The sequence below is a fragment of the Erithacus rubecula genome (assembly GCF_903797595.1).
Source record: "Erithacus rubecula genome assembly, chromosome: 21".
Classification (NCBI taxonomy): Eukaryota; Metazoa; Chordata; class Aves; order Passeriformes; family Muscicapidae; genus Erithacus; species Erithacus rubecula.
The window spans coordinates 1,218,873-1,246,321 of record NC_136673.1 but is presented as its reverse complement, the minus strand read 5'-3'; the positions used below and the strand labels follow the sequence as shown (position 1 = coordinate 1,246,321).

At 46.8% G+C, this 27,449-nt stretch overlaps 1 protein-coding gene across 2 annotated transcripts; it reads left to right on the top strand.

Annotated features, from left to right (window-relative positions):
* Positions 1-296: 296 nt before the first annotated feature.
* LHX2 (LIM homeobox 2) lies at positions 297-22,395 on the top strand. Of its 2 annotated transcripts, none has more exons than XM_079323954.1 (5): positions 297-1,290; positions 4,055-4,257; positions 4,874-5,256; positions 13,745-13,950; positions 19,432-22,395. In XM_079323954.1, the coding sequence occupies exons 1-5, from the start codon at positions 1,063-1,065 to the stop codon at positions 19,717-19,719; spliced, it is 1,308 nt and encodes a 435-aa protein (XP_079180080.1). In that variant the 5' UTR covers positions 297-1,062; the 3' UTR covers positions 19,720-22,395. The 2 variants fall into 2 exon arrangements, with proteins under 2 accessions (XP_079180080.1, XP_079180079.1); XM_079323953.1 differs by having other exon boundaries at positions 315-1,290; positions 4,052-4,257.
* The last annotated feature ends 5,054 nt before the right edge of the window (positions 22,396-27,449 follow it).

Genomic DNA, 27,449 nt, shown 5'->3' with positions numbered 1-27,449 from the left:
TCCTCGAGCGCTGGAGTTGTGCCCCGCAGCCCCTTTGGCGCGCCATGGCCCGACACGTCCCCGACGGTCAGCGGGCGACAAACGCCGAGCTCCGCTCGGGGCCGGGCCGCTGCCGAGGCCGCGCAGCGAGCGGGACGCGGCAGCGCCGGCGGTGCCCGGGCGGCGGGGACGGCGCGGGGACACCGCCCGGCCCCGAGCACATGCCGGCGGCCCGGGCGCGGCGCAGCCAATGGCGGCGGGGCAGGACATGATGTCAGAGGGGCTGTAGAAAAGGCGCGGAGCCCCGCGCGGTCCCCGCGCTGCAGACGCGCCGCTCGAGCTCCGCCGCGGCTCCGGCTCCGGCTGCGCTCCCGCCCCGGGCCCCGCGGGCCGCGCCGCTTTAAGGACAGAGGGGGGCCGCCAGTGCCCGTCCCATCTGGTGCCCGTCCAACTCTTCCTCCTTCCCCTTGGCTTTTTCTTTTCCCAATGAGCTCCAGCGGGCTGGGGGAGGAGCGGGGGAAGGACCAAACTTTGCCCCTGAGCTGCCGCCGCTGCCAGCCCTCTGGACTGTGAGTGCGTACGGTGGGCACCCGCCCCAGCCTCCCTGCAGCACCAGCCTGCTCTCCGCCTGCTGCAGCCTCCCTCTCCCTTGCTTTCCTCCTCTAAATTTCGCACAGTACGATGTAAGGGGCTTGTCGTATTTTTTTTTTCCTAATTCTTATTTATTTCTCACCGAAGATGGTTTAATTTTTTATATATATTTCGACTATTTATTAATCCCCCCAACCGTAAGCGTGCCCAGCCTTCTGCCGTCTGGGCCAGAGCATAAAGCCTGGGACTGCACCTGGGGCAATGAGCCCTGCACTGAAGAAGCCTCCTAGAGAGATGTGCCGGGGCCGAGCAACAGACTAGATCCAAGCCCCGAAGCTTACACCACCAGTTATCCCCTCTCCCTCATCCCCTTCGCCCGCCTTTACTGCATCCCATCCCTTGAAACCTCGGATCAGTGCCTGCGCCGCGCTCCGGAGAGCTCTGCCGGGGAAAATCCCGGTGCCCAAAGGAGAGACGGGGCGGCCGTGCTAGATGCATGGGGGAGGGCTCCGGTTAATGCAAGTTCTGGGCTCCTGCAGGGACCCCGACAACTGTCAGCAGCAACAGCAGCTCGGGCCCTCCTCCTCTGCTTCCTCAGCGATGCTTTTCCACAGTCTTTCCGGCTCGGAGATGCACGGGGTCATCGACGAGATGGATCGGAGAACCAAAAGCGAAGCACCGGCCATCAGCTCGGCTATAGACAGGGGAGAGACGGAAACGGTAGGAGCCGAAGGAATGGGAGAGTCATGCACCCCCCTAAACATACCAAACCCCTCACAGATACAGATTTCCCCTAAAATAACAGATCGGGGGGAAACGTATACTAAATCAGAAGAAAATTAAGCATAAAGGCACCCCAAAAGATTAAATGAAACCGTGGGGAAAGGCATGAAACCGTTAATTATTAATAATATGCATAGTAATAGTAACGCTTGGGTGAAATGAACGGTACTGCTCTTGTGAGAGAACAGATAGACCAGCCTTTTGGTAGCGTCCAAGAACTCCTTCCCTTCCCCCAGCCTGTCCGGCCTTCCAAAGTTTTTAGGAAGAGGCAAAGTGTGGTTTTATACCGATAACATTTTGGCACAGCGAATTTTTCGTCTGCAGAATGGAAACACAAACAGCAAAGAATCCAATTCTGTGTTATTTTTCAGGTAGTATGCCTTCATGGAGATAGTCTTTATTTCATTCATTTAAGAAGAAAAAAACCAAATACGAGTGTCTTTGAGTTATGGGGGGTTTAAAAATAATTTTAATATGTGGATTTGTGAACATGACAAACAGAACTAGAAGATATGTCTCAGGGAGATGGATGGGTGCAAATTTTTATAACTTTACCACATTTTATCTTGTCTGCTGATGCGTAGTCCTTGTATATTAATGCATTTAGATAATAAAAAGATGCATCCGTCTAACTAGTGTGAAGCTGGTAAAGTAGAAGAAATATCCAAAGTGTCTTAAGTGATTGAATAATTTATGTATACTATTTTTTTAAAGAAATTACAATTCTGAAGTAAAATTATCTCATACATTGGTTAAATGCTGTCTTGTAAACTGATACAGGCATATACAAGGAAGATCCGTTCTCAGGTTTTCCAACTTCATCACTATGTGTTCTTTCTTGTAATGTTATGCAAAATTTGCTTAAAGGTGACAGTGAGACTATTTAATCTTGAAACACCGGCTGGAAAACGGCCTTCGTGCTACAAGGGTGGGATGCGATTTCTAATCCAAATGCTTTTGGTTTTCTTTTAGAAAGTTAGTATTTGTCCATCCAGTTAAACAACATCAATGGTCTTTGCTGGAATAAATATTGTGGCATAATAATTTTATATAACTATACGTAATCTATTTGGATACACGTGTGTACATAACAAATAGTGGGTTGGAATACTGGATCATTGGATACTGTTTCTAGATCTCAGAATATTTTTGTTACTGGAAAAGCAAAGTAGAAAGAAATTTGTTATTTCATTTAAAGTGGATTTACAAGAAATTACTTTTGTTATCAAACGAACCCTACTCAGAGTTCAGTTAATGCCTTAAAGAAACAAGCTACCGGTGGGTTCCTGTGACTAACACCAGTGGAGTGCCAGGGTTTTATTTGTGTGGAGTTCTTCTAGTGGGAATGATGCGGTGCAAACGGGAGTGCTCAGAGATGGGATTTTGCGATCCCCGCAAGCACAGGATGAAAGCAATGGGTTTGGCATGTGCTGGAAAATCAGCCTCGGTTCCTTTCGATTTCCTCCGATTAGCTGTCTTTGCTTTTGCTTTGCACGAGGATTTAAGGCTCTAGAGGAGGTAAAAGCAAACAAACAACTTCTCCCCCGCCCCGAACCAAAACAAACTGCGTGTTGGGCACAGCTGTAAGGAAACGTTTCGGGTTCTCGTGCACAAGAACAGATCTGCCGTGGGCTTTTGTGCAAAGCGGGTAAGAGTAAGTTGGGACCGAAGTGGAAAGCAGCATATTGCAAGGTCTGCCCCAGACGCTGCTCCACCGAGCCTCCTCTCCCGAATGCTGTTTTAAGGTGTCTGCTGAAATAAATAAGCATGCTTAAACGGTTCTGATATTTCTCCCTCTTTCTTGTTCGGTAGAAGTTGACAGGATATGTATGAATTTGGGGGTTTTTTGCGGGTTTCGATTGGATTGTGATTTGACACTGAACTATTAAATTATATAGGGCTTATATTTAGTTTTATTGCTTCCAAGTTTATCCCAGCATAATCGAATGTGCCCTGTTGGTTTTTACCCACTCTCATTCCTACACGTTTCCCACTATTTCGTTTTCCTGATAAAACATTCTGCACCTCGGATTTAGTAACGCTCATCTCTTCCGCAGCTTTATTTACTGATCCCTTTAGCGCTTTGGGTCACAGCAGATCGCGATCCGTGTTGTTTGGAACCAGCTTGCAGAGTAGCTGTGTCTGCAGCACTGTGACTACTGGGGGTTTGATCGTAATTCATTCGGAATTTTATAGCTAGGAAAATACACACAGAGACACGCTCCACATACACGCACTCACAGAGCATTAACTATGCAGACACTTTCAGTATATGCATAATAATAAATTTTAAAATTAACTATCTGCGATTTGCCCTACTCTGTTATTATTGCGCCTGTTTATTGAACAGCATCTTTTCTTGGTTTGAGAGTGGAAAACCCACCAGGAAAAAAAAAAAAAAAAAAGAAAAAAGAAAAAAGAAAAAAAAAAAGTTCTGGTTCTGGTCTGGACGCCTCCCCTAAAAGCCAGGGTGGTTTTCTGTTTGTCTCGGCCGCTTCCCCGCCTCCTCCCGGGAAGGTGGGATGCGGCGGGACCCTGGGGACCGGGCGCGGGGGCCGGTCGGGGTGGCCGGTCCGGATCCCCCGCTCCTGTGCCAGGAGAGCAGCAGCCCGGCCCCGGCCGGGCAGGGGGAGGGGGGAGCCCAGCCGTGTTCAAGAGTTTCTCCTCTCGCTAACGGTCTGTAATTGTTTTCCCCCAGCAGACCATGCCTTCCATCAGCAGTGACAGGGCTGCTCTGTGCGCCGGCTGCGGGGGTAAAATCTCCGACCGTTATTACCTCCTGGCTGTGGACAAGCAGTGGCACATGCGCTGCCTGAAATGCTGTGAATGTAAACTCAACCTGGAATCCGAGCTCACCTGCTTCAGCAAGGACGGCAGCATCTACTGCAAGGAGGACTATTACAGGTACAGCCTGCCCTCGGCCGCCAGCCGGGGACGGGGACAGCGCCCGCCGCTGCCCGCGCTGAGCAGAGCGCGTCCTGACGAGACTGCGGAGGGGATCCGTGGGCACGCGTGGGGCAGGCTGTGAGCTCCTAAAACCTCCCCCTGGGGAGAGACACTCGTGGTGAGCATGAGTCCCGTGTTGCCGGGAGGGGGGCACGGCCCGGGCACAGCTTCCCCCCAGCCTGCTTTGGCTGCTGAGGCCTTCACCAGGCGTGCCCTGCTCGGCCTCCTGTGCTGGTGCGGGCCCGGGGCCGCTCCTCGCCCGCCGGCGGTGCCTCCTGCTGCCCGGAGGTGCGGGCGCATTCGCGGGCCGGGGGTCGGTGCCTTTTCCTGGCGGGGTCTGGCGGGGCGGGAGCTGCTCTGCGAGCTGGGAAACGGGACGGAGGCTCCCCGCGCTCCTCCCGGGATGCCCGCCCGGCTGCGCTCCGCAGACGTCCCGGCTTTGTGCCGCTGCCCCGGCCGAGGTGGTCGCCCCGGGGCTCGCAGCCCTTTGCCGCCTTCGGGGCAGAACCGACGAAGGAAGGGGTGGGGGGGGAATGCGCCTCTCACCGTCCCCTCTGGCCTTTTTGCTTTGCAGGAGGTTTTCGGTCCAGAGATGTGCAAGATGTCACCTGGGGATTTCTGCCTCCGAGATGGTCATGAGGGCCAGGGATTTGGTATATCACTTAAACTGCTTCACTTGCACCACTTGCAACAAGATGCTGACCACTGGCGATCACTTTGGCATGAAGGACAATCTGGTGTACTGTCGCCTCCATTTCGAGACTCTCATCCAGGGGGAGTACCAGGTGCATTTCAATCACTCGGATGTAGCCGCTGGGAAGGGCCCGGCTTTGGGAGCGGGCTCTGCCAACACTTTGGGACTGCCTTATTACAATGGCGTGGGGACTGTCCAGAAGGGGAGACCCAGGAAAAGAAAAAGCCCGGGGCCTGGAGCAGATCTGGCAGCCTACAATGCAGGTAAGAGACCCCCACCTTCCCCCAGAACAGTTCAAATGGTTTGTTTCTGTTCACTTCCAAAGGGGGATTTCCGTTTATTTTAGCTTAAACTGTTAATAATAGTTTAGCTGCAGCATAATTATTGAGATCAAGGGCTGTCAAACTGCAATTACAGAAGCTAATATGTTAGCATTTTTCACTTCAGCTGGAAATAAAATGTTTTGAAGCAAGGTCATCTGGTTAAGGGGGGGAAGAGGGGGGAGTGCAGCCTGAAATAAAATCTGGAAACCAGAGATTTTAAGTTAGCACTTCAGAGACCCGTGAATTTTCTCGAGTGGCTACACTCTAAAGCTGCTGACGGGTGAATTGTTCAGCCTTGTCCTGAGCTCTTGCAGCCCAGAGTTCTGGAAGGAGAGAGGGAGGAAGTGGCCGTTTCCCAAGGGCCTGGGATGAGAGGCGGACAGGGTGCAGGGCTGGGTGTTCCCGGGCAGGGCCGCGGGCAGCAGGTGTCTGCGGGCAGCACAGAGCCTGCTCACACCGGGCAGGTCCCGCCGGAGTTCTGTTCATGAGGCGTGACTCAGAGAAGAGCCGGGAAACTCGCAGCATCCTCTCGGCAGCCCATCGCTGCCCCGCGGCACCGCCGCTGCCCCCGAACCGAGCCCAGCAGCGCCAGGAACGGGAGCGATCCTGGCAGCAGTGGGACTCTCTGCATCCAGCAGCAAACTTGCCCAGTGTTTCCTCATTTAACTTCCCCACCGTCACAGCACTGTAATTTTACAGGCAAAGGAATTCGGGCAATCTCCTGCCCCCCCCCCCACCCCGCCCCCCCGATCCCCGCTCCCCTCTTCCCCTCGCTCCCCTTCTCCGTGTAGCTGCCGCCAGCACGGCTGCCATCCCGGGTGCTTCCTGCGCCGCTGCTTGTACGCAACGGGAAAAAAATGCTTGGACCAAACAAAATTCTTAGGTGTTGGTTTTATTGGAGGACTTGGAGGCGGACGTGGGCTTCCCCCCGGTGCGGCGTTTCCCGAGCCGGGCGCTCGGGCCGTCCCGCCAGCCCTTGGGCACCGAACTCGTTTTCCTGCGCCGTTCTGTGCCTCGGTGCCCTCTGTGCTTCTCCGCTGCTTCCAGCCTGTTTTGTCCTCTAACCTACCTGCTACGGACGTGTCCCGTAGGACTCAGATTCACCTTTAACATGTTTTTCTTTCCCGGAGAGGGCGTTCGGTAAAGGCCAATTTCGCTGCGTTTTGTTTCGAGCCGCATCTCTGCGTGCCCCGACAGCTGCGGGCTGCGCCGGGAGGCTGCTGCTCCGCCTGAGCGGGGAGGAGGAGGAGGAACGGGGGGAGGAAGGCGCGGGGGGACACCGAGAGGTGCAGGGGTGGCGAGGGGCTCGGGCTTCGGGCCGGGGGAGGCACCCGGGAACGGGAGACTACGGGTGTGCTGCGCCTAAAGGGAGTAACAATAGCGACGAAATGGGGTGGTTTGCACTGAAAATGGCAGGGAGAAAAGGCGCATCTCTAACCGGCAAACGCACCTCGGGAACAAAATTGCAAGCTATTATTGGTTGAACTAAATGCTGAATAATGTGGAAGTAGTGCAAAAAGCAGTAGTAGTCCCAGTGGTGAAGGCTGATGAAAGGTGGATGTGGTGTTCTCGCGAGTAGCAGTTCTGTTTTAAAACGTGCATCAAATATGCATCTTTCCCGTTAAAAAACGTCTCCTCTTCGGAGGGATTAGCTTTTAATTGTCCTTCCGCTGTCTCTCTGTGCAGGGCAGATGTTCAGATTCAAAGGACCTGTAAACCGAATCAGCGGCATCTGTCCTGGATGGGAGCACAGCCTGAGAAAGTCTCTGTGCTCCCTGACTTCCTAAATAAACCGCCTTTAACTGCGTTTCGAAAAATTCGTTTACAAAATAATTGCTGTCCGACTTTTTTGTCTTTTAATCGTTGTTTAGAGTGTGCAACTGAAACTTTAGAGATCTTCTTTGAATAACCTTTGGCTTCTTTGCTTAAGCTATTTATCTACTTAACTATTTACTAGACCTATAATCGACTAATTTATGCGGTAATAAGTGCCATTGATCTTGGAAATCAGACTGGGTTGCTCGTTGATGTAAAATTCTACAAACGAGTAAATTATTGCAAATCCTTCGATTTTGTGCCTTTAAAAGAGAAACCATTTAAAAATGAGATAGTTTCTCTTTATTTTTAGTGGAACTTGTAATTTTCTTCTCAGAAATGCACAATACTGTTCTCTGATGGGATCTGCTCCTGGTGATTTGTGTAGAATACTTTGTGTAAATAAATCTATATCCAGAGGTGGTGGGGAAGGGGGAACCCATAAACTTGGCAGAGTGGAGACTGAAATAATTCTGTAAATTGCAGCAAATAGTCATCTGCAAGGCGAATTAGACTTTTTTTTACTACTTAAACGAGACTCCATTTGCAGGGGGATGATGGGTTTAGATGTGGATAGAGCCTGACAAGTGGAAAATAGCTTAGAAGGATGCTGAAACTTCAAAAAGATTTCTTTTTCTTTCTTTTCTCTTTCTTTTCTTTTCTTTTTTTTTTTTTTTTTTTTTTTTTAAGTGTGTTCCTGTGATCATAATTTCCTCCTTCACTTGTTGGAATGGAGTTTGATGGGTTTTTTAGGTCAGTAAATCAATGGCTGAAAGCTTGCTGAACACAGAAGCACCTGTAAAGAATTCTGAATACTCCCTTTGTGAATTAGACCCCAAACCTCCCACAGTCTGCTATGTTTTATTCATTTGTATCTAGTCTGGCTTTAAGACACTAAAATATCCTGGAAAATGATAGATGTATTGCGCAAACTTGGGGCATGCCGAGCTGATAAAATACCCATAATCTGCGCCAACAGCCAAGATATTAAGAAATACTTCCTTCCTTTGCTAGCAGGAAGATGCCTCGTGCTTCGCTGAGAGGGTGACGGAATATCCAGGCTGGACAGGCGGACTCGGCGGATGGGGACCGGGGCTGGGGGCGGCTTTTTGCCGGGGGAGGGGGAGGCTGCGGAGGCGCTGACCCAGCCCCCGGCAGGGCTCGGGCCAGCGCTGGGACGCCTGGAGCTGACCCTCTCAAGTGGCTGTGTCAAAAGTGGTTTGAGTTTTTTCCCTGAGAAAAAAAATGCGAAAAGCCTGGAAAGTTTTGAAGAGCCAATCGCTCTTTCCTCCTCCTTTCCCTTGGGACTAAAAGCTCACAAGTAGCTTCCCCGTGACTACCGTGGCAGAGCGAGCAGATGGGAATGGCAGCTTAAAATCGGATGTCTTGCAGGGATTTCCTAAGAAAAATTAGGGTTTACCCCTTTCCCCTCCCCTTCTCTTGCTTCTCCCCCTTCTCTCCCTCCTCCCGGGCCGTGGCCACCTTTCGGGTCCCCGGGCGCGTCTGGCCCCTCCCCAGGGGGCTGGGGCTGGGGTCGGGCTGGGGTCGGGGTTGGGGCAGGGGCTGGGGTCGAGGCTGGGGCAGGGGCAGGGCGCTGACATCGCTCCCACCCGAGGGGCGAGCGGGGCCCCGGGAGCGCCCCCCGCTCGCCAGGCGCTGCGGGCCGGGGTCCCTCGGGCAGGGCCGGGATTGCAGCCCCGCCGCCAGCCCCTTCCCCCGGCCCGGCCGGGGCTGCCCGGGTTAATCGCGGCGCTCAGGGACTGACCGCGCACTCGCACCGGCCATTCAGGGCCATTCAATTGGCTTAATTGAGGGGAAAAACCCTGGCGGCGGTTCCTCCCGCGGGGCCCGGGCCCGGCCGCCCCTGGCCGGCCCCTTTGTTCTCCCGCCCCGCAGCCCCGGGCCGGCCGCGCTCCCCCCGGGGCACCTCGGCCCGGGCCCCGCTCCTCAGGCAGCCCCGGGGGCACCGGGACGCGCAGCCCCTTTGTCCGAGGCGGCCGGGGAAAGGCCGGGGCAAGAGGGCTTCTAATGCTGCTCTCCTCCGTCCTGGCCTTGTGATGCTCGGCCTGGGCTCCTTGGGACTGACTGGCTGTATCTCCCCAGAAACACTTGCTGAAATGCCAAAGTTGGGGCCGCGCTGCCGTGGCTGTTGCTCCGTGGCTTGGAGGAGATACGCTCCTTTTTGCCTCTAGGCACCTCAGACACAGCCAGGGGTACCTTGCCTGCTCCTAGCGCCACAGTTTCAACCCTTTTCATTCCTGTGGTGAGAATTTCAGGAATCTGCCTTCTCTAAGTGTCTTCTCCTTCCTCCGAAGAGAAAGGCTGTGTCTGTTCCTGTCCCAAGCACCACTCAGAGGGCTCTGTCTCCCTTCTGTCCCCTTTGAGGATATGGGTACCACAAAGTCCTCGACATGCTCTGACCAAACAAATGTGGCTGCACCCCTGCCTGCTCTAGTTAATCACAAGTTCCCTCTCCAGGCAGCAGGAGGTTAAAACACCCCCTTGACTCCGATTACAGCAGGAAAGGGGTGTATGTTCCTGAGCTACTACTGAGAGATAATGCACACACTATGTGTCTCTTGTTTCATCACTCTTTCAGAATCAGGATTAGTTTTGTTTCTTTTGGCATAATCTAACATGTCAAGCACAAGCTACTAAGAGCAAAATTTCCCCCAAAGGAAATTTCTCTTTCTCATCTTCATGTGCCATATCCTTAGCAACCTACTAACTACTAAGCACACACTTTGCCCCGAATCCCAAGCCATGGGGGGCTCTGGTGGTCTGAGGGTGAAGCAGTGTTCCCAAGTTCTCCTCCTCCTCTGACAAACTTTGTTACAAAAGCACCAGCACAGCCTGCTTTACGCTCCTGTTGTTGGGTTTAGGGAGGTGTTATGCATTTATCTGCAAAGGGTACTTTGGCTACCAATATAAAACCAAAATGTTTTAATGTGTAGTGATGCAGTGATGCTGCCCATGGACATCACCATCCTGTGGCCAGGTGGCCCATATGGGGCTGAGGGTGGATGTGCTGCCACTGCTGCACCAGCGGGGGGTGGGAGGGCAATGCTTTGGGTGTGGGGTCTGGGGAAAGGCCCAGGGCCTTAGCAATCTTCTAGGGACAGAAAAGAGACTTGGTGTTGCTTCAGAATTTGTTTTATCAAAAAATAGAAGTGAAACACTCTTTAATTTAAGGCTGCTCTATTCGACTGGAATTCTACCAATTGTATTTCTGAAATCCCAGCAGGAGCCCGAGATGCTGCAATGGAATGGAAATGTTACATATGGATAGTTCTGAAATTCCTTTGGGAGATACACAGGACACCACAAAAGAACAGGAAAAACAGTGCCTGAAAAACAGAGGGTTGCGTGAGGAGCATGTACAGTGTTAGTTTTACACCCTGATGCCTTTTGCAGAAACTCCTCAGCTCTTAAAATCTCCACTTACACCCTTGGCCCGTTCTGTGTATCTGTGCCTGCAACACCCATGGACATTGCAGATTCCCTGAGAGATGCAGATAATATTAGACTGAATAAAATAGCCTGTTGAGGATGGTGCCAGGCACCACAACCAAATACAAGAGGGGAATTGGCATCACATAGGACTTTTTATGTCATATTGGGTGATGCCTGGGAGTGGCCAAACCACTCTCACAAGACAACGAGCAGCGCACACCCTCCTGCACTTCCAAATCTGTTCTGCAACTTCCATTGTAGACAAGGACATTTTGCCACTCTCAAATGGTACATGTTTACTGTCATTTTAATACTATTCTGACTTAGTAGATAGTGAGGTAAAAGGATGAGAAATTCCAAGAGTAAGTTGCTCCTTTTCCTAGCAGGGCTTGATGAAAACCTGATACCCTCATTCCATTCTGGGAGGGTTTAGAATCAGTTTTATATCCTTGGATTCTGAATGTATCTCATTCTCTATGGGACACGTTAAAATCCAGCTCCTTGCAGCCCTAGGCTTTGTTTAGTTGCACATTAACAGGAACCAGACCTCAGTCCTGCAGACAGATATTTTGATGCATTTCCTTCTGTGTCTGTCTTGTTGTTTCTGGGAGGGTTCAAAAGCCTCTAAGATGACACAAAAAGGTCTTTTCCATTACTAATAACTAAAATTCTTTGGGCACCCTTTAGAAATACGCACGATTTGGTTTTACCTTTCCAAAACAGAATTTTCTATGACCATTATTATGTAATTTATCCCAGTGCTCTTTATATCAGGAATTGTGGCTATGAAGGAGACTGGAGCACATGCGATGACTCCAGATGGGCAACTAGGTCTCAGATCTTAAACTCTGAAAGATTTGGCTACATCCCAAACAGCTCCATTACTACCCCATTGTTACCCTCTCCATTTAAGTATCTCACACCTTTTAATTTCAGGTGCTTGCAGTTTTCCATGCTGCAGGAAAACAAGTAGAAATGCTTCGTATGGCCAAAATTTGGCACAAGATCTGGAGGTCTGGAAAGGATTTATACAAATGTATGCACATGCACGCACACACGCACACAGACACTCTCATTTCTATATACAGGACCATTTTTTAGCTGCTTTTTAAATTATAGGAGTAGAGAAACACACAGAAAAGTTGGAGGCTTTGGACACTTTGGGTGTGTCTGTTAAACAAACGTGCTTTTGGGCTTAGAGCTGAATTTTTGCAGGCCTTGCTCTGTATTGTGCCGCAGCTTCTTAGCAGGTTTTGAAAGGCTGAGGTTTGTAAAGCAGCTACTGTAGCTGCTGCAGACATGCTTAGGGAACCTGTGTGCATCTTAGGAATCTGTGCATTTCACGTGTATTTTTGAAATCTGTTTTTAATTCATGCCTGTCAGAATCTGTGTGTTTTCACTAGGGCTGAGATCCACTGATGGACAGCAGGAATTCAAGTAAACTATAAAGATACGTGCATGAGATGTACTCAGCTGTAATTAAACTGCAATAATGGACAATTGAAAACAAGCCTGTTCATGTGTTTAGGAAACTTCCCAACGATTCATATTTTAAAATAATTTTTTGTCATTTTTCGCATGCCGTGTAGAGCAGCGATAGCAATTTTTCATTACTTTTAGCATAAAACTTGTAGGAAATTAAGAGGCACTTGTAGATATTTGCCAGGAAAAGCTAATTAACAGCAGCTTGTCAGAGCTAATTTTCAGTTTTATTCCTAATTTTTTATTGGATTTAAGCTCAGTCACTAATATTATTTTAAGAGGGTTTCTATGGTTTACTGTATGCCCAAATAAATGAAAAACTACTTTTGGTCTACAAGATTATTTTGCTTAACATTCAACATTTAACACCACTGGATAATTTTTACAGTGTTTGTTTCTCACAGACTTTCTTGTGTTTGATTTCTGCAAGTGTATCAACCAGTGTCATTCCTTAATTTCAAAGGTATGTGGCAGAAGCAATCATTCAAACTAGTATTTGCAAACACATTTTTTTTTTTAAACTGAAATACAAACATATAAATAATTTAAAAGATTTTTCATTTGGCATGCCAGTGAATATGTTGTATTAACAGCTTTATTTCTTTAGCTAGTCAGATTATAGTCATAATTTGCTGTCTGGTAGCCACAAACTTTATTTCTTTTATAGTGTTTCATTTAATGGTCTCCCTTGTACTCTACAGGGTTTAGTTTGATGGAGGAAATAATTATGATTTTAACTAGTCTGTTCCATTGAGATTTAAGTGGAGTGCATTGTGCAGCTCTCTTTGTGTGTTACAGTGCAATTTATGGCGATACCAAGTACAGTAAAACCCTTTACAGAGCTGAGGACAGCTACTGTCCTCCCATAGAAAGTGGAGCAAAAGTTCTGTGGAGGTGGAGTGGAGGGAAAAGGAAACAGAGCTGACATTTTAAAAGCCACAGAGGGGGAGGCCAGGGTCCTTGCAGGCTGGTTATTGTAAGGGAATGGCTGGAAGGTGCAGAAATATGATCCAGCTGTGCCCAGGTGGGCAAGAGGCCAATGGCCCCTGGGCTGTGCTGGCCCCAGTGCTGGCACTGCTGGGGCACCTCCAGTGCTGGGGGCAGCTCTGGGCCACTCATGGCAGGAGAGGCACTGGGGGGCTGGAGCATGTCCAGGGCAGGGAGCAGAGCTGGGAAGGGGCTGGAGCCCCAGGAGGGGCTGAGGGAGCTGGAAAGGGGCTCAGCCTGGAGAAAAGGGGAACAGGGGGGACCTTGTGGCTCTGCAGAGCTCCCTGACAGGAGGGGATGGCCAGGGGTCATTGGCTCTGCTCCCAGGGAACAGGGACAGGACAAGGGGAGATGGCCTCAGGCTGTGCCAGGGGACAGTCAGGTTGGATATGAGGAAATTTCCCCAAAAGCAGAGGTGAATCCTCTATCCTTGGAGGGATTTCCAAGGCACGTGGATGTGGCACTTGGGGATGTGGGTTATGGTGGCCCTGGCTGCACTTGGGGCACGATGGCCTCGGGGGGTTTCCAAACTAAACTGCTCTGCAAACCCGTGAAACAGAGCAAGGGCAGCTCAGGCTTGTGCCAGTACCTGCTGCAGTGTGTTCTTTTAATTTCTGCACTCAGGGAAACTGAGAACAATACTGGTGGAGGGGCAAGAGATTTACAGGCCTTTTCCTCTTGTTGCCTTAAGCTTTAAGCTGCAATGAGAACGATGGTGACCACCTGGACAGAGACCAGCAGTACCCCAGCAACCAGAAAACAAAGCGCATGAGGACGTCCTTCAAACACCACCAGCTGAGGACAATGAAGTCCTACTTTGCCATTAACCACAATCCTGATGCCAAGGACTTGAAACAGCTAGCTCAGAAAACTGGCCTCACCAAAAGAGTTCTTCAGGTAAGAGCCATCCTTCACCTTGAAAAGTAATCCAGGTATCAATTTTATATTTAAAATCTACAGGTTTTGCTGGTTTATTATTTTCCTAATAATTTATACCTTCTCTGAGACTAAGTTAATTCCCAGAAAATATGAGAAGAGTTACTTCTCTTCAGTTTCTCTAAAGCAGATCATTTAGGTTCTAAATTTATGCGAGTTGTGACCGTTTGGGGCCCCGCTTGTTTTCCTGGAGTTCTTTAATTCTGGTGCTTGTTTTAGCTTCCAGGCTGCTGTAAAAAAAGTGACTTATTTTAGTGTACTCACTGTAAATAGAGAACTTTTAGTTTAGAAATTCAGAAAACATGTCAATTTTTACCTTTGTAAGAAATTAATTGACAGCTTGAATTCATTTTATCAGGAAAAGGAGGAGGGCTCTTTGTTCATAACTGAAGTGGATGTAAATTAAATTAAAATTTTCAAAACTTTAACTCATAGTTTAGTAACTTAGAATGAAACAAAACTGCATTTTAAAAGTACTTTTTCTTGCTCATGGGAACACACTCAATTTGAGCTATTGTGAGAAGGAAAGGGAGCCAGTATTAGTTGATTCAGCTGCTTTTTAATTCATAGTTCTGACTTAATGAGCACTTACCCAAATGCCTATACCTAGAGATAAAGTTGGACATACAGGAGCCATGGCATTCCAGGATTTATTGCTGAAAGTTTTAAATGGGTCTTAATTGTAGAAAAAGGATTTGTGACCTTCCTAGAGACAGGTAAGGCTGCAAGCTCCATCTGGGAAGAGCATCGTGGACAGCTCACAAGTCACAGGCAAGTGAAGGGCAGGAGGCAACTACTGAGGAAAAGTGAATTCACTGGAGGGATGGTGGAGCTTACAGGTCTAACACCAGCCAGAACAGGAACAAAGGTTGTGTAGGTTTGCCAGTAAAATGACAAAGTGTATGTAATGACTTCTAGTGGCTGTGTTCTCATTGCTACTTTGGGTTTGTTTTCCTGAGGCTGTGGAGGAACAGATTCCTCTGATAGAGGGTGAACATCTCAGCAGCTGATGTCCTTAAACCACACACATGGCTGGAATAATTTACTGCATTGGTCTATCCTTAGATTGACCCTTCTCCTCTATTTTACCCTCAGAACTCAGACACATTGGTAATACCAGGTCTGTCCATTCACACCTGAATTACCTGAGAAACTGCACATCAGTGTCTAGGAAGTGTCTTTCTCTTGATCTTCTTTCTGTTCTCTCCTGTCACTCCACACCAATTTTGATTTCCATCTCTCTCATCTCACTGAATGGGTCTTTCATTGCATCTTTTCTCCAAGTTATTGTCTCTGTTTCTTCCTATTCAGAGCATGTTTCCTTGTCTCCAAAACTGGACTCCACCCCATTACTCTTTTGTTCCTATTTCAGTTTCTTCATTGCTTCTTCATTCTTTCTTAAACATATCACAATTTGCAGTTTAAGGTGCTTTTTGGCTCTACTTTTGTTTGTTGAAGAACTTTACAATTCCACCAAGGTTTTGTTATCATTTTGGTATTTGGTGTTTCACTCCTTCCATTTTCCAAGTTAAATACTCCTTTATGTCCAAGTGCTTTAGCTGCAGTGGTGGAAGACAATAGGTGGTGGTGAGGACAGTTCCCTGAGGATGATGCTGTTGGAGGCAATTCCAGAAAATGGAGTGATGCTTTGTCTGCCATCACTTGAGTTTTCCTGCCTCTTATGAGCACTCTCTAATCATGGATGTTTTGTTTGAAAATTCATTCAGGCCATGAGAACACAAACCTGCATTTGATATGTTTTAGAACTTTTCTGCCCAGTTGGTTTTTCTCTACCTGTGAGTGGCCATTAAGTTCACATATATGAGTTTCAGGGTTGCTCATTGCTGGGAAAACTCATCATGATGTACTGAGACAGTGTCACTTGTTAATTCTTTGGAGCCAGAAAGGCTGGCATTCCACCTGTGCCAGTTACTGAACACAAAGTGCTTCACTGACACTGCTGATGGAAACAAGCATCATTAGCAGCAGCCTGTCCCACACCCCAGAGCTGTACAGGCACACCTGCCAGAGCCAGAGCTCTGCCTCACTCCCTAACAGGTGTTTGTGAGCTCTGGGCCTTTCTGTGTGTTCCCACCTCCATTCAGATGGTGAAGGATCCTGGCTCTCTGGACACATTTCATAGAATTTATTTTAAGGTGCAATTCAGGGCAGCAGATAAGGAGAAAGGTGCACTTGCTAAACACACAGAGCAGAGCTCCTGGTGGTTTAGAGAACAGCTGTAGTACCCTTGCTGTAGAGACAGCCACACATGTAATGAGGGGACTTGGTAGATGAGCAGAGAATGTGAGGATTTTCTAAATGCTCTGTGATACTGGAGATGGAAGCCCTGACTGATGTCTTTGCCTTATACACAATTTGTCACCAGCTGCACATGTAGTGGTGGGATGGCCTGGAAATGTAACACTGCTTCTCAGAATGTGTTTCCTTCAACACCTTTGTAATGCACACTGTTCTCCCAAAGATGCCACACCTATTTTTAATTTGTTTCCTTCCAATTTAAGTTTAAATTGCAATTTAATTCATGTATCTCTTGTACAGCTGGGGAACGCAAGCCCTTTATTGTGAGCTATCATTCGTAATTAACGGCCCCAGCTAATTGTGAGCTTACTAACCTAACAGACATAAATGCTGCTCTCTGGGGAACTGATCTTTCTTTCTGTGAGTTTAGAAAAGGAAGGTGAAAGCAGATAATCCTGAGGAGGTGTGGTGTGTTAGCTATAGGTATGTACCTCTTCTCTCTCTCAGGAGTCTGGAATAAGATTTTCCTAAGCACTTTAGGAACATAAAGCATCATTTTTCAGTGTGTGTCTTGTACACCACTTATTTTTTCTCCGATCAGTCCCCAGCAAAGTCACTACCAAAACCCCACAGAGATCACTGCATGCATTTGGACTTTGCTGGTCCAGTTTCCAGCCTAAAATATTTCCATCCCACATGAGGATCTGTGCTGCCCATTGGTGAAGGTTTGCTTTAGGCTGCAGGCTCTTCCTGAGCCTCCATTCATTAAACATCTCTTTGACTGTACAGTTACAAATTACAGCAGAATCATCACGACGTGTGTGCAATGAGTGAACACAGTCTGCTTGGTGGTGTTACGTCCTCTATATTTTGTTTTTCCACTTACTAGTTAGTGAAATTCAGGGAACCTAAAGGTCTCCAGGTAGTTGTGCAAATGAGCAAAGTTGGGTTTAAAAATTTGTTTTTAGCAGAAGCTGTTCACACAGCTAATATGTAACAGATGCAGCAATGGAGGTGTTACAAACCAGGAAATAAAGTTATCTAAGGTGATGATCCCATTAACTTCAGTATCCAAGTCCCTCACAACGCCTAGTGTTTATTTTCAACACTTCCTTATCATATGGAGATGTTCTTTTATTCCTATTTGACTTTGTGGAGACAAAGAATTTGCTCCACAGATCACTGAAGAGGGAGTGCAATATTTTCACCTCAGTAAATATTTTTCTGCCTAACTGCTGAGTGCCCATCTCCATCATCCAGCCCCGCTCACTGGAGTGTGGGAGCAGCAGTGCTGGGTCTTGCAGCTGCTTTTTATTTTTCACTGGGAGTTTTGGTCTGCATTTTCCCCTTTGATTTGAAATAGCTCAGCCTTGTACTGATACAGTTGGACAGAAACCCACTAAATACTTCCCAATGATCTTATTTATTCCTCAGTCCTGAAGGAATTGTGTAATTGATGTGAGATAAGTCCTTCTGGAAGGATTCTTTCAGTTCTGTGTGTATGGGTGGTTATTTCTGCCATGCCCTTCCAGGTGCACAGCCTGAGCTGCCCATGGGGAGCAGCAGGGCAGCCCCAGCTGCAGCCCTGCACACTGCTGTCCCTGCTGGGATAATGGCCAGGGCCACTGGCAGGGAACAGCCCCATGGCCTGGGGAGCAGCCCCATGGCCCAGGGAACAGCCCCATGGCCTGGGGAACAGCCCCATGGCCCAGAGAACAGCCCCACTGAACAGCCCCATGGCCCAGGGAACAGCCCCACTGAACAGTCCCATAGCCCAGGGAACAGCCCCATGGCCCAGGGAACAGCCCCACTGAACAGCCCCATGGCCCAGGGAACAGCCCCATGGCCCAGGGAACAGCCCCACTGAACAGCCCCATGGCCCAGGGAACAGCCCCATGGCCCAGGGAACAGCCCCACTGAACAGCCCCATGGCCCAGGGAACAGCCCCATGGCCCAGGGAAAAGCCCCATAACCCAGGGAACAGCCCCATAACCCAGGGAACAGCCCCACTGAACAGCCCCATAGCCCAGGGAACAGCCCCATGGCCCAGGGAACAGCCCCATGGCCCAGGGAACAGCCCCACTGAACAGCCCCATAGCCCAGGGAACAGCCCCATGGCCCAGGGAAAAGCCCCATGGCCCAGGGAACAGCCCCATAACCCAGGGAACAGCCCCATGGCCCAGGGAACAGCCCCATGGCCTGGGGAACAGCCCCATAACCCAGGGAACAGCCCCATGGCCCAGGGAAAAGCCCCACTGAACAGCCCCATAGCCCAGGGAACAGCCCCATGGCCTGGGGAACAGCCCCATAACCCAGGGAACAGCCCCATGGCCCAGGGAACAGCAGCCAGCTCCAAACTCAATTTCACAGCTGTTATCCTTTATACAGTTGCCAGAAGGTGTTTTGAAGGAACCAACCACTAAATTATTTTGAGGAACAAATAGAAACGATCTCTGCCTGAAAGGTAACAAATCCTATGAAAGTTCCAATTGCTGTTTTTGCAGTTCCTGAGTAGCTGGTGCTTGAGCCTTTGTTGATTAGATGACCAGAACAAAGTGATTGGCTTCACTCACAGCCCCTGCACATGAGGAGAGGACATGGCTTGGGAATGTGTCAGGCAAAAACATCACTTTGGGGCTCACCCCTTTGTGACCACATTGTTGGTCTGTAGTAGGGTCACTGATGTACTAGACTCCTCTAAAATCTTTTTTACCTGTGAATATTTTTTTACCCGTGGGAATATTTTTACCTGTGCTGTTTGAAGAGAACTTTTGTATGTGAAACTGATAAATAGCATTTAAACACAGTGTTTTAACAAAGCAGATGCCAACATAAACTAGTTTAAAATACTGAGCTTTCAGAAAGAAGGACTGTAAGGATGTGATTTATTCATGGCCCTTGAATTTGTGCCTGAGGATTATTTCCTTGTGGCATTCCCTGGAGAGAGTGTGAGGGACAGGGTGTGCACATTAGAGACCTTTGGCTGGAGGAGAAAGCTTTCCAGGGAAGGAAGAGTGCTCCATAGGGGGATTTGCAGCTGGAGCATCCCTGAATGTGAAGAGGAGCACAGGGAGGTGAAGCAGCCGAGGCAGGTCCATCAGCTGGGACTGCAGTGAATGTGCTTTTGCATTTTTGAACACTACAGGTCTTTAAATGCTACCCTGTTATATTAAACTATTTCAGGTTTGGTTTCAAAACGCTCGAGCCAAATTCAGACGGAACCTCTTACGTCAAGAAAACACAGGGGTGGATAAGACTTCAGACTCAACACTCCAAGCAGGGACCCCATCAGGTCCTGCCTCAGAAATATCCAATGCCTCCATGAGTCCATCCAGCACTCCCACTACTTTAACAGACTTGACTAATCCCACTATGCCAACTGTGACGTCGGTCTTGACATCAGTGCCCGGAAGTCTTGAGGTTCATGAATCTCGAAGTCCTTCACAGACAACTCTTACAAATCTTTTCTGATGACTCTTTCTTAATAATTTCTTTAAAAAAGAAATTATTCTTAGCTGAAATTCCAAGTGTATTTTAATAGAGGCTTTGAGCAACTGACTAACCACAATTAGGATCTCTCCTAAAAAACAGAAGGAAATGTAGTGTTCTGGTATTATGGAGTATGGACTGAAGAATAACTTGGAAGATCTATTGCAACACAACATTTGTGTAACTGTACAGTTTTGTGGACTGAGCAAGGGAAACAGCAATTAATTTAAGTTGGCTAAAGCTTCTGTATTTTCAAAGACTGCCATGTGCCTTATATACTGTTTTATCTACATTCTTTGGATTCCATGTCCACTTCTCTCTTTTTCTCTCTGTATATTTATGACCAGGGCAAAAATGTTAAAGGATTTGTTACTTTGAATAGTCCTAAGCCTTTCATTGGTTGCTTTGTTGTTTTAGAATTTTAAGGTCGAAGTCTGTTCAAATACCAGAATTTGTAAAATCTAACCAGTAATAAAACCACTTATGGAAACTACTTGGTAATGGCTGCAGTTACATTTAACACTAGTGTCACAATCCAGGTAGGCTGACTGCATCTAAAAGGGGTAGAAAAATGCACTTCAAACACAGTGTCTGCCTAGGAAAAACCCTGAGTATGATGTGCACATTCCTCTGGTTCCCAAAGTGTATATGGGTGAGAAATCCAGCTTGTACAACAGTTTAGGTGTCTTCATCATAGAGAAATAATGTTAGTCACAGGTAGAAGTTATCAGATAATGTTACAACTCAAACAGAAGAACTATGTTTCATTTTGCCAGGTGAAGGAAACCTGACTTTGGCCAGCATGTTTGCATCTTGCTTTTGTGCAAGTTGGGGCTTGTCCCCTGTCCTAGAGGAGGCCTAGGGTCCCACAGCTGTGTGGACACGGGGAAAAGTGTGCCCTAGGAAAAAGACAGAAGCGTTGCAGGTTGTTATACAACACTGCTGGGCAAAGTTGAGGCAAAATTGTGTTTTACAAAGTCACAGCCTTACATTTTTTGTAATGCTCTGAAGGAATAAAAAGCCAAGGAAGAATATATTATTGACATTAAAAGTGGTTATTCCTTTAATGATTATGGACCTTTCAATACAATTGAATTCCTTCTCCCCAAAAATCTCTGCAGAATATCTCATATTTTGAGGTTTTTTCCTATTGTTTTTAAAGTTGCTTTTCTGTAATAAAAGAAATACCTCAGCAAAGTTTAAATATGTATAAGAACGAGCCTACACTATGCTGTTTGCCCAGTAGGTTTAGAGGTTTGGAGTGGTACATAAGATGCAGATGGTTGTTCCTTTTCAAACCTGCTCCCATCAGTTCCTTCAGTCAGATGTTGGGTTTTACTGGCCAGCTCTCTAAAACTAATCCCTCATTCCCATTGGATCAGAATTACTAAAAGATTATTCCAAATGAACAGCAAGATAGGTGCCAAGATTTGTGTTCTTTGCCCTTCTCAGGGCATTGAAGATGATTTTGTAGGCTGGACTTTTTCCTAAAAGTGTTTTGGTTTTAGAAGTGCTACATTTATTCAGCTTTCTGAGCTGCAAATTTGCTATTCTTGTGCAAGCCAAATTCCTATCGAGATCAGGGAGAGATTTCAGAGCATGAGGACTATGGGATGGAAAAGCTGACATAATTAGGTCATTTATTAACCTTTTTTACACTTCAGCTTAAAGAACCCCACAGGTGAGCTATGAGTAAAGCAGGACAGTCCTCAAAGATGGGAACTGGCTGAGATCTGTGAGAGGGATTGGGGTCTGGGCACTGAACCAAGGGGTGGCAGGGTCTGTTGAGTTTATGCACAGTGATGAGACATTGAAAAATATCATTTGTGTTGAATTTATAAATGTTACAGGTTTACCCAGGACATTTTTCCTCATAATCCAAATGTCTAATAAGGATGTTGTGCTGGTTAGTAGACTGTAACAGGTACATATCTGCCTTTCAAAGCTGTTCTGACACGGAGGTTCTGCTGTTTGTAATGTTTTGTTCATTGTCAATCACCTTGGAGATTTTTTTTTTTTTTTTTTACATTCTAAGCTGGATCTTTTCTTGATTTAAAAGGCAATTTTGGTCCACTGTTAAATGGTTACAGCCCATAATTAAAACCCTGTGTATTAACCTGTGAACAGTTTAAAAATTCTGATCCTGAAATCTGAAGTGTTACGGCAAATGTAGCGGAGAACAATTCCAATGGTTCTTTAAAATTGTACTGCTATTATTTGTGATCTTGTATCTTAACTACCTGAATCCATGTGGGTGGAAATACCTTTCAAATCAATTCTCAATATTGCCTTTTCAAACACCTGACCTTCATGAAGGGGAATACTCTCATGTTAATCTTATCTGAAACCTATACGAGACAATTAGAGAAATTGTCTGGTTTAATCAAATCAGGGATTTTGCATATAAATAAGAGACAATATTCTATGTAGGGTCTTTATGTAGGTGCATTAGGATTCACTCTGGCTCCAATGACCTATGTTGTCCCCATGACTGTTTCAATCCTGTGGTATTGTTTGGTTGTTTAGAGCTTGTTGGTTTTGAATGCTGTACATTTTTTTACTACTGCAATCCTAATGTTTCTTCACATTCTTGTACAGTTCCACATTTGATGTATTAGTCTGAAATTCTGTTAAAAACATGAACAAAAATGGAAATGATATTTCTTTGGAAGTGTATTTTTACTGTATATCTAATTTGAACTAGTTGAACATTCTTCTTTACATTTTGCATGATAGGTGTGTAGTTAATTTTTTAAATATGAAAGAGACTTAATAGTAACTTAGAACAAGAATATAATGAAACTATACAAATATGGAAATACATACAATGATTTGCTACTTTTTGACTCAAGAAGCTTTTTGAAATACATTTTACCTAATTTATTTAAGACAATGCAGATATTCTGTCTCTGAGTTCATACATATTACAGAATATAAGAGGGGATTATGTACTAGAAAAGCTTTCAGGTCACCTTGGTACTCACCAGCACACTGGATTATTCTTGTCAAACAAAGAATGGACAATGCATTTTAAGAATGCTGAATATATTTTCATCTACAGCAGAAAGGGATGGGATTGCTCCAAGTGATATGTAAACACAGCTTAAAATTTATTGACTCTGTTAATGGCTACATTTCATAAAACTTATTTTTTATTCAAATTATCTAAGTTTGGGAAGAGAAGACCAAGGATCATTATAGTAATGAAGAAGTTGAATGTGTGCCCTGGAAGCAAAAGTCAATTTATCAAATACACTGTGGATGCAGAAGGGGCCTCCAAGATATTTTGGTTTTCAAACTATCTTTTCCTCCTGGCTGTTTAAAAACCCCACATAATTAGGCTGCTTTCCTATAAGTGTTTGCTATTTTTTGTCTGTTGGAAGGAAGCTTAGGCACCTGTAAGAACAGTCTTCATCTATAGGAAAAGTGGAAAAAGACACAAATCAGAACAAGAATCAGGCTTCATACTTAGGTGTGATGATGGCAAAGATGCCCAGATGTCTGAAAGAAGCTCTGTGTGTTCATGCTGATGTCTTCAGGGACTTAATAATACTCAGAAAGAGGGATTTTAATTGTAAGTAGGTGATTTATGATTTTTTTTTTTTGTTTCTAACCTCAGGAAGACAGAGCTAATTACATCATTCCGTCGCTGTTCTTAAAATGCAATTTGACATAAATTACCACTAGAAAGGGTCATGATGTCAGTGTGAAGAGGTAAGCCCAGGGTTTGGAAGTTTCTGCTTTTCTCCACTTGCCATGTCTTTAACCCTGGTTCTCTCCAGGCTGCATCAGGAGCTGCTGATGTTGCTGATGTGTCTGTCCCAGCTCCCAGCCCTGCTGACCCTGCTGTGCCTCCCACGCTGGCACTGCCCAAGCTCCAGCACTGCCACCCCTCAGTCACCCACCCCTGGAACTTGTCCTGCTCCCACAGGGAGTTACCCCTTCTGGGTGAGGAGCATTTATACCATCCCTGGCAGCAGCTGATTTGTGCAGAGCTGGAATCAGCCTGCAAAGGGAGTGCCTGTGCCTTTCTGAGGCCCATCTCAGCTGCTCTGCACAGGCTGCAGGTGAACACTGCTGCCCAAACAGATTCCTGCCAGCATCACACCTGTCTGTGTCCAGGAGACAGAGCCCAGCCCCAGAATTATTTCCACTGAAGATGCAAATACTGACAGGCTTAATAGAAATTTATATTACTGCCATTTCTGCTGCAAGTGCTCTCTCTCTCCCCAGCCTCTCAGACTCATTAAGCAAGTGCTCCATACCAACATTCCACCTGAGAAAACCAAACCAGAGCTGAGCTGGACCAGAGTGAGTGGCATTTATCAATTCAACAGTTCCTTTTCTCAAGGACTGGGTAAAAAGATACACTGGGCATTTAATGGATTTCTGCTCAGATTAGTATGATGTTAGCAGCTCTTTCTGGCCTAATAACTGGATTTTTGTAGTAACTGAAGCCAGTAAATATTTTTGGGGTTTTAATTTGAGCAAAACATAGTACTTAAAATACACAACCTGCTGTCAGTAAATTCAGACCTTGCAATATCATTTATTGTACTAATGCATAACACTGTGCAAATTATTATTTCTTGAGAAAACCATTCTGTGCAAGTTCTTCTTTGCCCTGTAAAAGGCATGGCTCTGCACATATATTTACACAGCTTGTTTACATGCCACTATATCAATTTATTACATTGTAAAATTCAGCACTTAACAGGAAGTTACACTTTTGCAACAACATCTAGAAAATAGGAAATAATTAAGCTTTTTGTCAAAGAAAGAAATCTGCTCTTTCCCCTGCATAGTTTAGCCCAGTAGCTATTGGTGAGGAAAAAAAGCAACCAAAACAAGAGGGGCACAAATATTTGGAAATCAAAACTTCACCGTGTGGTGAGCTGTTTTAATTGATAAATCTCAGTGATTCCTCTCTGCAGTGCACGCATGTCCAGGTGAGGTTGGTGCTGGAAAGGCACAGTGGAGCAGCAGCACTGCAAACACTGGAACAGCCACGTGCTTTTCTTGCAGTGACACAAAATACTGAGGCTGTTATCTGTCCATGGCACAGTAATTACTGTGAATATAATGTTCCTTGGTTAATGCTCAAAAAGTGAGAAGATCTTCAGGCTTTGGTAATTTAGTGTTCCTAGAAAAGGGCATTGATTTTCCATAGGTATATTGGTCTGATCAGAGTATCAGTGGTAAGGAGCTCTAATCCATGGACTGAAGCCTGCAGCAGGCAGCCAGAGGTGAATCCTTCCCCACATTCTCCCAGTGGCTCCCCAGACACAGATCTTACCAGCTCTCCTTGATGACTGAAGGAAGGAATGAGTCCAAGAGATGTATTCACATTCTTATCAGAGTGCCCAGGTTCCCAGTACTCTTCTGATTTCAATCTCCAGCCTACACAAACTGCATTTTCACTCACTACTTCTTTTGCCTTCCCACATAATTTTCATGTGTTTCATCAGTCATTTCTGCTGTCCTTCCTCTGGAAATGAAGACTAACAAAAGAGATGCTCTGTAATATGGCTTTACAGGCTGTGTTTGAGCAGGAAGCTGATGCCAAGTGTTGCCCAAGTCTGGGCAGAGATTCTGCCAATGTGAGAAGAGCAATTTCTGAGAGGCCAGTCTATCACCCACAGACAGAGAGGAGGGTAAAGGGACATCATTGCTTGGGCCAAGTCTCCCAAGATATCTCACCTCTTGAACCCAGACCTTCTGAGAAATTGTTAATGGTCCTATGAAACATTTTGAGGCAGAAGAACACTTTATTTACCATTGCTTTTATGATTATCCCAGACAGGCAGTTTCAGCTCTTTCCCACTTCCTGATGGAGCACAGTCTGTGTCTGGTGGATTTAACCCTGCTGAGCACAGACTCACCTTTGTTAGTTCACCTGCACAGATCCCTTAGAAGCAGCTCAGAAGCTTTGTGTCCACTTTTGTTCCTGTATGATCTGACTGTTTCTGAGAAGTTGGCAGACAAGTGTAGCTGCCCATGGACTGGGGAAAGAACAGGTTTCATAGCCAGGAGCTTGTGCTTCTCTTTGAAAGGAGGCTCTTCCCCCAGAACTGGCTGCAGGGCTCACTTTCACCTGGTCAGGGCTTGTAGGAGAGTCCTTGGCACAGGCCCTGCCAGCTGCTGATGCATTTTGGAGCTGATGTTATGCTTAAAAAATCATTAATGTGTGTTCCTACCACCGTGTTCAATCATCTCTAGTTAATGCAGAGCCAGAGTTTCCATTTCATCCCTATTGGCACTGACTCCTCACCCAACAGGCTGAATGACAGCACAAGTTACAGCACAGCCAGTGTCACTCAGGTACAGAAACAAGCCCAACCACCCACACTCTGAGAGGCTTTTTAGCATAACCAGGGCTATTTGTGGCCTTCATTTCTCTGAATGTCTTTTCTAGTTCTGCCCCTATTGTGAGTATGGAATTCAAGAGTCCATGTTAGATTAATCTAAAAGCTGTACAATGCTATTTTCTGTTATTCTTTACTCTTCAGCTCCCCAAGTGCAGATAGTTCCTACCCATGTTTTGTGTTCATACTCTCTCTTTCTCTCACTCTGTTTTATCCCAGAGATTACAGATTGTGCACACCAACACTCTCTGGCACTGACAGGATTCTCCAGAGTCCCTTCTGGCTATTCCAGCACTAAAGAGGAGTCTCAGAAAAGACACTGGCAGCTATTTGTAGAACTACTTTCTCCTCACAAAACAGCTCCAGCTCCTGGGGATCCGTGTTGGGAGCCCAAGGTGTGTTGCAGCCACTTACACACAGGTACCATCATTATCAGCTGCCCTGGAACAAAAGCTGGGCTGCTTTTACAAGATCTGCATAAAAATATAATCCCTCTTAATTCTAGAATTATACTGGAGCTGATGCCAGGCATTAGAGGGAAGAATGTGTTTCTGGCAGGACTCCAGGTATTTCTGTTCTTTCTTTTTCTGCCTGTTGGCTGGAGCAGAGGCCAGGGTAGCACTCCTGCCTCCTGCTTCCACCACAGACACTCTGTGGCCAGCACAGGGAGGCTGGCCAGAGGTTACTTACTGTTATTTTGAGAAAGTGCTTTGAAGTCCTTGAGTGAACAGTGCCAAACTGGAGCAAAAGGCAAAGTGGAAGTCATTACACTTCCCATGGGAGGCCATGAGAAAATGGCAGTGCAGCAGATGAGTGTGACCATACGTGAGCAGCTCCAGTCTCACCTCTGAGTCCTGACTGCTGCTGACCCAGCCCTGCTGATGACAGGAGGGCCTGGGCTGCCTTACTTGGGAGAACAGAAACCAGAAACTGTTGTACCTCCCTTTAGAGATTTGTGAGATGTGTGAGAAGGCACAAATCAATCCCACACAACAGGCTCAGAGGAATTCAGACTGGAAGGTACTGAGGGGGATCTCTGTTTTCCAGGAAGGAGGCAGTAGATCCAGGTATGGTACCTGGAGATGAGAAAGCATCTGGTGATGCAGGGTTGTGGGAAACTGGGCACAGCCAGCACAGGCTTGCCTGAGACCATGAGCAGCCTGTCCTCTCCCTTCCCTGAGAGACAGGTAAAATCTGAGGAGCTTTGGAACTGAAGGAAGGCAAAGACCCATTTCTGTACAAAACCCATGGAGCAGGGTTTGGGAAGGGCAGCAGGCCTGGAGTGCAGCATTCCCAGGATAAGGAGAAGTCACTGTGTTAGGGGTGATGCCACCTCTGGCTTCCAGG

Excerpts from the sequence above, each read along its gene's own strand:
- LHX2 (XM_079323953.1), top strand. The coding sequence starts at position 1,063 with ATGCATGGGGGAGGGCTCCGGTTAATGCAAGTTCTGGGCTCCTGCAGG. Across the intron at positions 4,258-4,873 it reads TGCAAGGAGGACTATTACAG|GAGGTTTTCGGTCCAGAGAT; the intron begins GTACAGCCTGCC and ends TTTGCTTTGCAG. Across the intron at positions 13,951-19,431 it reads TCACCAAAAGAGTTCTTCAG|GTTTGGTTTCAAAACGCTCG; the intron begins GTAAGAGCCATC and ends AAACTATTTCAG.